Source organism: Lemur catta, chromosome 4, assembly GCF_020740605.2.
Source record: "Lemur catta isolate mLemCat1 chromosome 4, mLemCat1.pri, whole genome shotgun sequence".
Taxonomy (NCBI): Eukaryota; Metazoa; Chordata; class Mammalia; order Primates; family Lemuridae; genus Lemur; species Lemur catta.
Window position 1 is genome coordinate 80,368,246 of NC_059131.1, and position 16,054 is coordinate 80,384,299.

General features: G+C 39.1%; 1 protein-coding gene across 2 annotated transcripts in view; it reads left to right on the top strand.

Moving 5' to 3' along the window:
- The first annotated feature begins 11,952 nt into the window (after positions 1–11,952).
- The window catches only part of GCC2 (GRIP and coiled-coil domain containing 2), a 42,378-nt gene continuing 38,276 nt past the window's right edge, over positions 11,953–16,054 (top strand). For both annotated transcript variants that reach the window (XM_045550356.1, XM_045550357.1), the window contains exons 1-4: positions 11,953–12,038; positions 12,400–12,456; positions 13,235–13,319; positions 14,437–14,504. In XM_045550356.1, the coding sequence (XP_045406312.1) occupies positions 12,033–12,038; positions 12,400–12,456; positions 13,235–13,319; positions 14,437–14,504 (216 nt within the window). In that variant the 5' untranslated portion in view covers positions 11,953–12,032. The remainder of the gene's footprint in view (positions 12,039–12,399; positions 12,457–13,234; positions 13,320–14,436; positions 14,505–16,054) is intronic.

The window sequence follows — 16,054 nt, forward strand, 5'->3', positions numbered from 1 at the left end:
TGTCTTATAAAAGGTGTAGTACTGTGAGACCCATAGCCCTAGTTACAATAAACAGAATCTCTCTCTTTTTCTCTTTCTCTCTAAACTTCTCCTGCCCTCCTATCACCTGCCAAAGGAGAACTCTAACCTGCCTGTGGGTCACAAGACCCTCATTCCAGAGAGGGCTCTGCCCCATTCCCTAGGGGAAGGAAGGCTGCATAGAGAGACCAAGAAGAATCTGCTCAGACAGGACTCGCTGCATTTCCCCAGTCTATTAGCATTGAATCATACCCTTTATGTCCACTCACATTTTGACACAGTTGTCCGTGCTTCAATCGTGCCTATCCAATAGAATGTCCATAAAATGCCCAAGAGGACAGGGTTCAGAGAGCTTCCGGGCAGGTGAACAAGAGCTCACCCACACGCCAGGAGGGTGGCACACCCCAACTGCACAGGGACAGAAGCTCCTGTGCTCAGGGCAACTTCCAGACCTCGCCCAGTCCTTTAAAATATCCTTTGTAATAAATGGGTAAATGTAAGTAAATGTTTCCCTGAGTTTTGTGAGCTGCTCTAGCAAATTAATCAAACCCAAAGAAGGGGTTATGGGAACCCCAATTTGGAGCCAATCTGTCAGAAGTTCCAAAGGCCCAGAGTTGCTCTGAAGGAGGGGGCAATCTTGGGACAGCACCCTCAACCTGTGGGATCTGAGGCTGTCTCCGAGTACATAGTGTCAGAAATGAATTGAATTAGAGGACACCTAGCTGGTGTCTGCTGCTTAGCCTGTGGAGAAAAACACACACGTTTAGTCACAGAAGTCTTCTGTGTTGATTGTTGTTGTGGAGTAACAGAACAGAAAAAAAAGCCTTTGTTTTTTCCTCTCACAGTGGGGGGGCTAGAATAATCCCTATGGTGTGAAAATGGAATTTTAGGTATCAGTATAAACTCATAGTTTTTACTACACAAATAATAGATGCCAGTGTGTGTGTAGACCTATATACACAAACACATATAAATACACACATATACACATATTTCCTACTTCTGTATTAGTTCCCTATTGCTGCTATAACACATTACCACAAACAGTGGTTTAAAACAACACAAATTTATTCTCTTACAGTTCTGGAGGTCAGAAGTCTAAAATCAAGGTATTTGGCAGTACCGTCTGGGGACTTCAGAGGAGAATGTGTTTCCCCATCTTTTCCAGCTTCTAGAGGTTCCCTACGTTCCTTAGCTTGTGGCCCTCTTCCTCTGTCTCCAAAGCTAGCATCTTCTCTTCTCTTTGACTTCTTCCCTTCCTCTTATAAGGATGCTGTGACTACAAACAGGCCCACCAAATAAGCCAGGATAATTTTCCAACTTCAAAATCCTTAACCTCATCTGCAAAGTTCCTTTTGAATGTAAGGTAATATATTCACAGGTTCCAGGGTTAGGACATAGGAAACCATTTTTCTGTGTACCACAATGTGTGTATACTTATACATACACATATATACACACATACATATATTCCCTAGTTATTCCTCTTCTAGGCTGAGAGGTACTAGAAGCAATGACACCCAGTAGCAGTGAGCACACTGTTTCCCCAGCTCCTGGTTTTTAAATACTGTACTCCATTAAAGGAACCAGAGCTCCTCAGAAAAATGCTTGATTCCAGGACTGGGGTGTGGGAAGTATAAGGTTAACCTAGACTATCTTTTTATGCCAGAAAATGAGAAAAGGATCTAACAATGATGGTGACATGTAAAAAGGACATGGAAGTGTGAAAGGTCTCCCACTGGTCAAATCTGGTACAATTCAAACATCAAAATAAATAGCATTAATAATAAATCATAGCTCATAGAATAAAATAATCCATGAACTCATAGTATTATAAATAAATTAATAAATAAGTAAATAAACAAAGAGGGGAGAGGGAAAGCTCTTTCCTGCAGTAGAACGACTAATAAATTTAGGAAGAATGATGAAATCAGAAACTCACCGTAAGAATAATAAGTATTTCAGGCAAGAATTGTCAGGAGGTGCTAAAACTGGTGTATGAAAGTTTAATGAGACACAGGATATCTATATAGTGTCAAAGCATCTCCCACAAGATACTTATTAAGTACAAAAGAAGGCTGGGTGTGGTAGCTCATGCCTGTAATCCCAGCACTTGAGGCCATGAGTTTGAGATCAGCCTGGGCAATATAGCAAGACCCTATCTCTACAAAAAATTTAAAATTTAGCCAGGCATGGTGGCACGTGCATGTAGTCTCAGCTACTTGGAAGGCTGAGGCAGGAGGATCACTGGAGTCCAGGAGTTTGAGGTTGCAGTGAGCTATCATGATGCCACTGGGTGACAGAGTGAGAGCCTGTCTCTCTCTCTCTCTCTCTTTCTCTCTCTCTCCCTCTCTCTCTCTCTCTCACACACACACACACACACACAAAGGGGAAAAAAAGTAACTTTATAGTGAAGAAAGCTGATAGACACTACCTTAACCAAACGGTCACGGTTAACATCAGCAATAATGAGACATATTGCATATGCCTCCTGACATGACACAACATGGCTTCACTGGTATTTCTGACAAAACTGCATAAGGAGTGAGGAATGAGGCCAGGGACAGATCCTTCCCTCACAGCCTCCGAAGGAGCCAACCCTGCTAACACCTTTGGACCTTTAACCTCCAAAACTATGAGATGATACATTTCTGTTGTTTAAGCCCCCGTCTGTGGTGTGGTACTTTGTTAAAGAAGCCCTGGAAAGCTAATAAAATAATTATATAACCTCATATGCTAAATGCATAGAGGCTCAAGTAGAAACTAGAATTCACCAGTGTGAACACTTAAGAATCATGGATATTTCAAAAGTGTTACAAAAATTTACTTAATAAATTAAAATATAACGCAGGCTGGCTAGAGCATGTTCCTGTGACTCTACAATATAACACCATGTAGCTAATATTTTCGTGTCACAGAGAAGGCATTGCACTGAGGGTCAGGAATCGTCAGGTACTGGTACTGGCTCTGCCCCTAACCATTTTGTAGTCTTTAACAAGTACCTTAAACTCAGTTTCTTATCCTGTATAATAAGGGGCAAGAGGTTAGATCAGAAGAATTATATTCACTTTTAAGTAGTAAGTATATTAAAAGTAAATTAAAATATATGATGTGGGTTTTAGCCATATCAATACAATTTGTGATGTACTTTTTCATGCTTACCTTAAGAGTTATAACTGAAGCTCTAGAAAACCAAGGACTGATTTTTTTTTTAAATAAAACTCGTTAGTATACTAACAAAAAAAGATCAAGTGTCTCTCTGGGCCCTAAGTAGCAGATGCATTTTAATAAACTCTTCTGGAGAAAATGGAATGGTAGCACCATGCCAAGCTGGTAAAGAAGATACTTAGGCAAGGCCTGGCAATGTCCTCAAATTATGAGAGTAGTGCTGGTTAACATAAAGCAGTGTCCGTCTGGTATACAATGTGCCCAGTATAACATATATTATTGACGAACACATTGTTCCTATTTTCTATTTTCATAACATGTTCAAGGTGATTTTTATTGTCTTTTTTAAAGATTTTCCTATATTTTCCAGATGTTCTGCAATGAACCTGTTACTTTTGCAATTGGAAGGAAACATATTCATTAAACAGGTAATGGTTAGGCTCATTAAGGTAATATGTATCTTAAAAATGTGAACTAATCTGTTGTCCAGAAAATGTGAAATATAAAGAAGAGGTTTTTTTCTAAAATCTAAATAACGTTTTTGCTAAAAGTTTAAGAATATGAGAAGATTTCAGAGTGCTCACAATCACTTCATAAATAAATATTCACTAATTTGCCTAAAGTATAAAAAATGATAAATATATTTACGGGATTTCAACACTCACTGTAACTAGTGAGGTAAGAAATAGACAATTTTTTTCCTTAAGAGGAACAATAGCAGAGGCTCTCAGGTGGTCAAGAACATTATGCCTGCCTCCATCAACTCACAGAATAAAATCCCTAAACTATGACAACCAGGCAGGCAGATGGCAGTGAGCTGGAGCTGTGCAGGAGGTTGCTGGTGACCTGAGGGTTAGGGGTACACTGGCCTTCCTCCTCCTGGGGACCCCCAGAAAAATACTCAATTATACCCCACCTGCCATTGCAACTCAGGACAGTGTTCCCAACACAATGCAATGGAGGACTGTGTGAGGGGAGGAAGATCCAAGGGAAGAAAAGAAAGGCTCCTTCAGTTTCTTTTTTTTTTTTTTTTGAGACAGAGTCTCACTCTGTTGCCCGGGCTAGAGTGCCATGGCGTCAGCCTAGCTCACAGCAACCTCAAACTCCTGGGCTCAAGCAATCATCCTGCCTCAGCCTCCCGAGTAGCTGGGACTACAGGCATGAGCCACCATGCCCAGCTAATTTTTCTATATATATATTTTAGCTGTCCATATAATTTCTTTCTATTTTTAGTAGAGATGGGGTCTCACTCTTGCTCAGGCTGGTCTCGAACTCCTGAGCTCAAACAATCCACCCGTCTCGGCCTCCCAGAGTGCTAGGATTACAGGCGTGAGCCACTGAGCCCGGCCTCCTTCAGTTTCAAGCGTGAGAAGGTTTCTACTGTGAGAACATCAACTCTTTTGTAGCTATTCATGTAGCCGCATTCCTGGAATATAATTATTTCTTACTGTGTTTCTCTGAGAAATTTTTATGGGATTGGAATGAGTGCAGTATCTGGTTAACCCACTATTTTATTGCAAGTGATTTCTTCAAGTTATTAATCAAAATGGGAATCTACCATAGGTTTCTCATAACTTGAGGCACTATTTTGCCATGGCATTAAAGTAATTTGGGCCATTAAAAGCAGTGTACACTTTGGGATTATGTGTATGTATATTTATATATATATACATTTATGCATAATATATATGTTATACACGCGCACACACACACACACACACACACACACACACACACACACACCCGCTGTTTACTCTAACTTCACTGTGCATGCCCCTCAGCCCACCAAGAAAGCTCATAAAATCAAAGCATTCATTGTATTCCCTTCATCCCAGGAACAGTGAGTCAGGAAAGTTAAGGGGTTAAAAAAAAACCCAACAACTCTTTTTTTAACTTACTTTTAGAGATGATGCTGTTTTATCCTCAAGTATGAAGAACAAAATTTGAAGGCACTGGAAGATTAGAGGAGTTGAAAAAGAATGGGATGACATACTGAATAGCTTTCCAGTCCAGCCTAGTGACATGTGTGTGTGTGTGTGTGTGTGTATGCATAGTTTCAATGCTATATTTGAATTGTCAAGTTAAAGCAAAAAAGCATAAAAATATTGTAAAGTTACCTTGGAATGATCGTTGTGTTGGAGCAATATCCACAGATCATCTCAATTAGTATAAGAAAAGTAGCTGTAATATGTAATTTGGGGGCCTCTTTGAATGAGGAGAAGAAATGAGCTTCAATGGAAGAGAAGGGAGATTAAAGCAGCTGACTTCTAAGGTATCATCCAATCTTGAGAGTGAAACACCGAAGGTCTGTATAAAAGGACATGGCCAACTCTAGAGCCAAATTAAAGAGGCTCCTTCCCATAAGCCAAGAATGGAACAATCTGAACACTGGGAAGGATAAGAGCTGAAATGGACTGACATTCATCAAATATTTCTAACCCTATGAATGTTGAATGATTTAAAAAAAAAAAAAAACCCAGGTCACTTTTGGAGAATTGCTTTGAAATTCATTGCTTTGAAAACTAGTAAGTAAAGTGACAGTCAAACATTGATCCTCAGAGTAACAAAATTATTAATGAGGGGAAGTTTCTCCCTAGAGAAATATCTCAGCTAATAAATTAATAAAGAATAAAGAATCAGAAAATCACCATTTTGCAACTCCTAATGAATTAATGGATTCAGGCATTGATCATCAGTTATTGCTCACCTTATAATACAACAAATTTTAAACATCTCCTGATGGAATTATATCATCAACTCTGAAGTATTCTTCACACACACACACACGTGCACACACACAAATGAGAGTCTCATCAAGCCTTTAAATTTAACTAGTAATTTATAGGAAAAGGGGCATGGTAAATGAGACCATGGAGATACGATCAGCAAAATCCAATTGTAAGAAAGCCTTCAGGACAAATGACTCAACTTCTTTAATAACAGCAAGGAATAAAAAAATACATAGGGAGAAACTTCAGATTAAAAAAGACTTAAGAGATATAAATCCAATTGCAATGTATGGGCTTTGCTTAAAATCCTAAGTCAAACAACCAAGCTCTAAAAGAATATTTTGTTAAGAAAATCTGGCAAATGTGAATACTAATTTGATGCATGATGATATTAAGAATTCACTGTTATTTGTATGATAGTGGTATTGTTCTACTTTTTAAAAAGTGTCTTTGTCTTTTAGAGATACATTCAAAAATATTTATAAATATAAAATGACACGATGTCTTGGATTTATTTCAAAATAATGTAGGAAAATTCAGGAGAATAATAGATGTGCATAGAGGTAAAACAAGATTGGCTACAAGTTGACAATTATTGAAGATAGAAGATGAATATAAATGAGTGAATATACATATATTTGGGAAGGTAGAGAGAGAGAGAGATGGATGGATGGATAAATGGACGGACAGATAGATAAAAGGATGTGGCCATCTCCTTGGCCATGTTACCCCAGTGGAACAGGGACCCTAATAAACAATACCACGTCTTTTGGGGCCACATTTAAAGACTTAAATGTAATTAGAATGTCATCTGAGGGTACACAAAGTAAACAAAATTAGCCATTTAATGATACAAAGGGAATACAAAAAGAATAGGGGAATTTTCAGAAATGTAGTGGACTGAGGCAAATCATATTTTTTTATTTCACCAGACCCTCATTTAATTTTTATAATAAAGATATACTGGTGTTATAAAAGCAGAGGGCTTTTTTCATTGCAGAGGCAGAGGCTTGATAAAGGACATCCCCACAAAACCTACAGCTAACATCATACTCCATAGTCAAAGACTGAATGCCTTTCCCCTTGGATCAGATCAAGGCCAAGAATGTACACTCTCATACTCCTGTTTAACATAGTATTAAAAGTCTTAGCCTATGCTATAAGGAAATAAATAAATAAGTAAAAGTCATACATATTGGAAAAGAAGAAATAAAACTGTTCCTCTCCTTAGATAACAACTTTCTACATAAAAAATCCAGGAAAAAAAACTATATTAAAAAAAAAAACCTCCCACAACTAATAAGTGAGTTCAGCAAGGTCACAGGATACAAGACAATTTGGCATTTCTGTACATCTTTCAAGCAGAGAAACTCATTTTTTTATCTGGACTATCTTTTCAAGGACATTATACAGCTGAAATAAATGGTGTTCTCAATAAGGGTACAGAACTTTTGGTGGCTCATAACACTAAATATAAATTTGGTTGAGCCCCAAGCAGTCACCACTCTACTCAAAACACAATGGAATATAATATAATGCCTGTCTTCTCAGATGAAGCCACTGTCTGTTCTATGCCACTGATCCCTCCCTCCTCCTCTATTCTCTCAGTTAATTTTGTTGTCATGAAGGGAAGCAGCCTCCATCTGGAAATACCCTTGGGTTTTAGACTCATTGCCTCCCTAGCATGGCTACCAGGTGCATCCCTCTTGAAAAGCAGCTTTTAGCTCACCACAGAGCTCTGGTCAAATTGAATGCCCCGTGAATCTCTGACCTGATACTCCCATTCATGGGTGGCTCTATTCAGACTACATAACTAACAATGCAAGAAGGCCCACAAAACCTTGCTTGTCAAATGAAAATGCATATTCAAGAACACAGGTGGCCTGGCTCCACTGGCTGTAGACTTCATGTGAAAAAGTGGCAGCTATATATATCTTGGGAAAATTTTACCCCACTCAGCCATATGAGCCAGTGCACTGGCTCAATGGGGCCTTCAGTTCACAAAGATTCCCCTAAATCCTGAGCCTGGCTTGGCTAAGCTGAAACTTTGTGGTTTCTATGGAACTGCAATACCTTTCAATCTCAGTGCCAGCTCTGCAGAATCAAAAATTGATGTGGTACCTCCACTCAAACGAAAGAACTCAAGGCCCTTATCAGAGATCTGGCCAATACTCCCTTGATGAACTTTGCTACATGTTTACTGACTCTTGGGCTACTGCCAAGGGCTTAGCCATTGGTCCACCTCTTTGAAAACTACGGACTGGCAGATTAAAGATACCCCTGTATAGGGCTGTGAACTGTGGAAACAAATTACAGCTCCTGATTAAACTTTCAGGGGCCCTCCTGTAGATGCCCACAGGAAGGGCCCAATGTCTGATCAGACAGACCAGAATCAAGCTGCTAATTGAGCCTGCACTGCCCTGGTTGCTAATTTACTGCTGCCTAGATCCATCATCACATCAGACATGACAACATCCACCACGGCAGACAAAGCACAAAGTAAAGGACACTGTTTCTCTGCAGAGGCTGTCACTGCATGGCAGATTGTGGCTCCTGCCCAAAGTTGTTCTGGATCATAAACATTAAACTGGCAGACTGACTATATTGGAGCTTTGACCCCTCCCTGGCTATCGGTGGTGCCTCATGATCATTGACACTTTCTAAGGTTACAGTGATGCCAATTCATCCAATCAGCTAACTACAATCACATTTTTGTTGCCCTGAAACTAATATTAATATGTGTCATGTGTCTGGTTTGTTGGACAATTTGATACCTGACCAGGATACAGATTTTATTGCAAAGCTACTCAACAATGTGTTGATAGTCAAAGTATCCAATGAACCTTCCATGCTCCCTGCCATCCATAGGCATCTGGCATTGTTAAGCATTGGAAAAGGGTCCCTAAAAACCAACTCAAAAAGGTTTTTGATTGCTTCCCTCTTCTCATGGTCTGCGCCTCTTACTCAATCAGTTGGTCACCAAATACAGCTGTCCCCAGAATTAGATCATCTCCTCTCAGTGGTATTCTGAGTAATAATCAGGATGATTATTAGAGTTAAACATATACTTACTACAGAACTTAACAAGTCCCACTCCTAGATATTTACCCCAGAGAAATAAAAATTTATGTTTGCACAAAAACCTGTACATTAATGTTTATAGTGGCTCTATTCATAATCACACAAAATTTAAAACAAACGCAAATATCTTACAGTTGGTGAATGGATAAAGAAATTGTGATACTGGTCAGCCACAATGGCTCATGCCTGTAATCCTAGCACTTTGGGAGGCTCAGGCAGGAGGATCGCTTGAGGTCAGGAGTTTGAGACCAACCTCAGCAAGAGTGAGACCCTACCTCCACTAAAAATAGAAAAATTAGCCAGGCATGGTGGTGCACACCTGTAATCCCAGCTACTCAGGAGGCTGAGGCAGGAGAATCACTTGAGCTCAGGAGTCTGAGGTTGCTGTGAGCTAGGCTGATGCAAGGCATTCTAGCCCAGGTGACAGAGTGAGACTCCGTCTCAAAAAAAAAAAAATTGTGATACATTCATACAATGAATATTACTTAGCAATGAAAAGGAACAAATTATTAATAAATGCAACACCTGGGATGAATCACGAAGGCATTGTGCTGACTGAAAGAAGCCAGTCTCAAAAGGTTAGTACCGTATGTTTCTGTAAACTAAAAATAAAATCCTAAGCCCCTTCCCACACTGACTGAACGTACCACCTCTTAGCCAAGGGAACCCCAGAAAAACCTTAAAACTGAGTTCTCAGCCATGGAAGGGAAGGGAGATAAGACACACCTCCGTACGCTCCCATTGATTTAGAGTTTAGACTCAACAGCATTAATGTTAAAATAGAGATCACAAAAATGACAAAACAGATTCTTCCTGGAAATAAAATACTAAATTACAAACAGGACTTAAGGCCATGAAAGGCAAAGGTTAAGTCAGTCCTTATAAACCGTAAAATCTCATTAAACACTTTTTTTTATTAGCCTGGTATAATGTGGCTTACTTCCCAACCTGACTCTGGTATAGCATCACATGACAGATAGTAGACCTTCTTCTCTCAACTCAAGCATTCCTTTCTTCTAATTCTAAGCTTTATGCAAAGCTTCATCTCCTTAACCAATTGCAAATCAAAGAATCTCTGAATCCACCTATAACCTGTAAAGCCCCCCCCCCACTTTGAGATGTCCTGCCTTTTCAGCTGAACCAATGTATACTTTCCACATATTGATTTATGACTTTATATGTAATTCCTGTCTCCATGAATGTATAAAACCAAACTGTAACCCAACCACTGCAGACACACTTTCTCAGGCACTCTTGAGATTGTGCACTTCCAGGCCATGGTCACTCTTATTTGGCTCAGAATAAATCTCTTTAAATTATTTTACAGAGTTTGGTTTTTTCCATTAAAACTTCCATTTATGTGTTACTCATGATAAGACCAAACTATAGTGATGAAGAATAGATCATGGTTTCCAGAAATTAGATATGAAAGGAGAGTGTGGCTATAATGGACTAGTGTGGGGGATTTGGGGGCATAATAGAGCTTTTCTGTAACCTGATTGTGCTGGTGGTTATAAGAGTCTATATATGTATTAAAATTCAAAGAACTGCATGCCAAAAAGTCCATTTTACTACATGTTAATTGAAAAAATAAAATAAAAGGTGGGGAGAACTATAGTCTTCAAAAATGTTAATTGAAATGCTCCAGATTAAAGGAGCCTGAAGAGATAATGACAATTAAATGCAATACTTGATCCTTGACTGAATTCTATACTGAAAGGAAAAAAATGCTATAATGTCCTTTATATCAACAGATAGAACAAATATCCCTGAAGCTTCCACTCTGAGCTTACTCAAAACCTGGAAAAAAATTAACTAGTGATCTTAAATTCTTTTCTACATTAATTAATAGATTCAATTAAGTATTCATAGAGTGCCCAATATATACAGGTAATGTACTTGATGGAGATGAGACACCAGAAAATCCTCTTTTCCTCTAACACTGCTCAAAGTCTTGAATTTTTCCAATACTATTTGCCAAATCACTTATCCACTCTTCTTTAATAGTACTTTCTGCCATGAAAACATTACAATTTTAATTGGCTCTTAAGAGTTAAGTTTCTAAAAAGTTGTCCAAGACTGTTTTTCCAGTCCAGTAGGAAAGTTATCCATTTTACAACATTGCACAATGTCTGGATTTATGGACATTTTCTCAAGCCATCTCATTACAGAGAGATTTTTTTTTTCAAGTTGGAAAACTCTTCCTCCCAAAATATGTGCATGCTTTACAATAACAGCAAACCCCAATGCTAACTGGCTCACTTAATAAAAGGAATTTATTGACTCACTGATCACTGATCAGGACTCCAGTTTCATTCCTCTGCAGCTGCCTGGGCTCTGCCTCCTCCCGCTTATCAATTTCCTCCTCAGGCTGCCTTCTACTGTAGTGCCAAATGTCTGCCAACAGCAATTAGGGCCGTATGTTTCTTCAGTCATATCCAAAGAAAGAGAAAACATTATCACTGAACCAAAATATTTACCAGAATTCCAAACCTCCTGACTGTATGTATGTACATCTTAGATCATATACCATCCCAGAACCAATCCCAGCCAAACAGCAGGGGCGCTACATACTGTCAAAGAGAAATAGATGTTTAGTGAGGAGACTGGTAGACACCTTTTTGGGGAGACCTGTCCTCCAATACAATGTTCTCATCACCCTTCCAAGATTTTACAGATGTGGAAACCGAGGCCCGAGGGGTAATCTGCCCACGTTCCCACTGACAATAAACGGCAGTGGCAGGCTTCAAAGATACCCCATGGGCCCAGGGCGGCGGAGCGCTCACACTGCTCCGGCCCGGGGAGGGCGGCTGCGCAGAGAGGGCAAGGCTCGTACCGGGAACCGCCTGCCGGACGCAGAGGCGGAAGCGGAAGCGCCGCCGGGCCGTAGCCATGGAGATGCGGGGGGCGGGGCCGCCCCGGAGAGCGCAACCTTTGACCCGCAGTCGAAGCGACGTCAGAGGTGGCGGCAGACTACAGTGCTACCGCGACGGCGGCCGGGCTGCGGGGGCTCGGGACCGCGGCGGGTGCGAGGCGATGGAGGTAACAAGGCGCGGGCGGCCGGGCTGGGGCCGGGGCTGGACCCACTCACCAAGCCTTCCGTGTCGAGATGTGGGACGTGGGAGCGGGCCCCGCGGGAGGGCACGGCATCCTCGCCCTCGGTGCCCGCCTCCCCTTCCGCAAACTCTGCCCCTCGCGATTACCTGTCCCCGTAGAGCCCGGTGGGTACGGTTTTGCACAGTGACAGTCACTGCCCTCATTCTCTTTCTCACTTAGAAGCCTTTCCTCCACTTCCTTCCACAGAAGGGTTTTTGTTAATACCTGTTAGGTTCCACGCGTTCTCTCTGGAATTATTAATAGGAAAAGAGTTCTTCTGACACCTGGGTTTGATTTTGTTTTGCAGGATCCTGTTCAAGATGGGGTGGCTTCACCAGCCACCCCTGGGCCCGGGAAATCTAAGGTGAAGAGAATACTTGACTAGCAGACTCCCCGAAGAGTGGAAGGGTGATGAATTGGAAAACTTTGGCATAGGAAGAGGGCTGGCCTATTTTTAAAAAATATAGCCCTACTCCAAGGGATCTCAATTTTGATTTACACAGTTACCCATCTATTTCCTGTTTCCTCCTTTCTTTTTTTGAGTCTCCTGATACGGAAAAGACTTGACTTTTTGTTTACTTCCTGCTCCTAGTTCACACTGCTGAGAGATCCTGCAACTTTTCAAATACTAAACAAAGCAGTCTAATTTATGAAGGTTTATATAGTGGTGTGATGGAAAGGAAAGTGACATAGGGTAGAAATCAAGAGACACTTGTATAGGCTCCAGTTCCTACATTGTGAAAGAGAGTTGAATTAGTCAATTCTTATGGCCCTGTACGAAGTTTAACATTCAGCGATTCAGAAAGATAGTGGTTTATTGCTGAGGTTTATTGTTTGCGTTCCACGTTTCAGGCATTTGCCTAAGCACTAGCTAGGTTACTGCATTTAAGCTTCCTGGTAACCATGAGATAGATACTGTTGTTATCCTCATTTTACAGATGAGAAAACTGAGACCTAATAATTATTCAGTTGAAGTTGTATTTGTTAATTTTTTAAATATGTGGAACGAAGTACAGTATTTGGTTGGCATAAAGATGTATTCAGTAGAATGTTTTTATTTTTAGGCAGACCTTATGTTTCTTTTTTGTGGTATACTAGAAGCATGAGTTATAACAAGATGGTAACATGACCGCATCTTTCAGCTGGAAACATTGCCCAAGGAAGATCTCATCAAGTTTGCCAAGAAGCAGATGATGCTAATACAGAAAGCTAAATCAAGGTGTACAGGTATTGGGTTGAAAATACTCACCTTGGCCACAATCTCATTAAATCATTCTTTAAAAAAGCAGGTTTTTTTTAATAGTGCATTGGCTTGTTTTCTTTATTTTCCAGTGCTTTCTTTATACATTTTAGACAATTTGGTAGAATCTGTTATTACTTAACATCCTAACCATATACGTCTGATTTTTTAATTATCCCACATCTCTAAACAGCAGTTACCTTTGGGTTGTTAAAATAAAGTAAGGGAGGAAGATTTTAAAAGTTTGTTAAGCATTTTTTTCCTTCATAAGGATTTTAGATTCTTCTGAGTAAAATGTTTTTTTCTAGAGGAGTCAGTTGAAATGTTAGAGACACAAGGTTGTAAGCCCAAAGAGATTTAAAAAAAAAAAGGAGTCCTCAAGTTAGGTAATAAAAGATTTCCATTCATGGAAATTTGAAGTATATTTATCTGATAAAGTTGATTGATTCCCTGTTCAGTTTCCTTTGCTTTTTTATTATACATGGGTGAGCTCTTGAATTTCCAGTGACTTACAAAATGTTAACTGCTAAACCTAAAAGGTAAAACTGACTTTGTACTAGAAAAGGACAAATTATGTTTTGAGAGGTTGGATCACCTTGTAATAAAGAGGATAATTTATTTGGAAAGATGTCTACACAAGATGTAGACATGTGTTGATGAAATATTTAAATTAGCATGCTTAATATGGGGTTGTTGCTTTAAGATTATACAGTAAAAAGTATTTACAGCTGAAATAATATGATGTCTGGGATATAATTCAAAGTTATCAGGATGGGTAAGAAAAGCAGAGAAAAAGAATATGACTACTGGTTGGGAGAAAACAAAATTGGCCATGTAATAATGCTGAAGCCTAGGAATGAGTGCAATAGAGATTAATCATACTATTCCCTTTAGTTTTCTATTTGAAGTTTTCCATAATAGAAACGAAAAGAAAAGGTAATATTATTCTGTGAGTGAAGCTAATACTTCCTCAAAGTGTCTGCTTCTTACAGATATTCTAATTTGTAGGTTTTGGGGTTTTTGTTTTTTTTTTAGAATGTACTTATCAGTTTCTTAGTAATTATTTTCTTCATTTCTGAACTGGAATCATTTATAATTGTTTAGAATTAGAGAAAGAAATTGAAGAACTCAAATCAAAACCTGTTGCTGGAGGAACTGACGATATTACTAAGGTAATGAAACAGCTGTGAATATTGTTTTAATTGGTATTTATTTACTTAGAGGAAATGTCTAATGACAAATAGAATTTCTTTGAGAATTGCCAGCCTGCTAGAGGCTTTCTGGCTTTCTGTTTCTGCTCTACCACTTCCTTTCTGGCCTTCGTTGTTTTTTTACCTCTCTGATTCACCATAAAAACAGAGGGTTAATGACCTCTAGGTCCTTTTCTTTTCTTAAATTATTGTTCTTTCTTTTTCTCACATACTTTCTAATTGTGGTGGTTTTCTGTCATGGTCTTCCCCACCTCCCCTCAGAAAAACTGGCCACACTTAGGACTTCAGTGATTTGTAGATATACTGTATATAATTCTATGTATCCTGAAACATGACTACTGACCTAGATCTCACAGTTGCATTTCTAGCTGCCTGGGGAAAAAAATTCCACACGGATTTCACTTATCATCTCCTCAAACTCAACACAACCATATCCTCTCCCCTGTTTGGGTTAGTGGCACTACTGTTTTTCATGCCTTTTAACATTAGAGTCACTTTAACTTTCCTATGTCCTTTATCCTGTACATGTGTTAGTCACTAGAAACCTATTTGCTTTAAGATATTGCTCCAATTTATCTTTTTCTCTCCATTTGTATGGCTGTAAAATACACTGTGTCTTACTTGACCTATTAATATTTTAATAAACATCTAAATGGGGTTTCTTTCTCTTTTTAGTCTTACAGACTCCTGCCAGATCACAAAATACTTTTCTTATTCCCTGTTTAAAAACCCGAGTTGCTTATTCTTATTTCCATTCCCTTAATGCTAACTAAAATACTTTTTCATTCCTCCACTTCGCCTAAGCTTCCTTAAAGTTTCTTTTGTTTCTCAGAGCTCTCCAATAGTGTTTTGCATAATATCCTTTGATTATATATTATCTTATTTTCTGGTTAGGTGGCTTCCAAGTTGTGAGCAGTGGGCCACTGAAGGACTCTCAGAGGGTTGCTACAAAGGGTCTTTAAATCCATATTCCCACGCTATCATTTTGTTCTTTATTTTGCTACAACAGTATATGAAGCTTGAATGAGTGCGATTTCAATTCATGATGTATGGTTTCATTTAAGTATTACTGTGTTCACTGTTTTGTTTCTATATTTGGTTATTATATGTTTTCTTAATTGTTGATAGCTAATATACAACTATGTGTTAGTTGAGGAAGAGTGCTAACTCCACCCAGACTGCCTGACTCAGGTCTTTAAATCCTTGCCTTTCCACTGATTACCTATGTGACCTTGATTAAGTTTTTTAATTTCTTTCTCTATGACTCAGTTTTTTCATCTGTAGAATAGGGATAATAATACCTACTATTTGTAGGGTTGATGTATTAAGTTAATACATGTACAGCACTTAGAACTGGGTCTGTCTCATAAGTGCTCAATAATTGTTATCTCATTATTATTATCATGTATTATTTCTGAGGGATGTGTTTTATACACACATGTATACATACATACATAAACACACACTAAAAGGAGGCCTTTATATTTTATAAAAGAACCACAGAGTCTTTC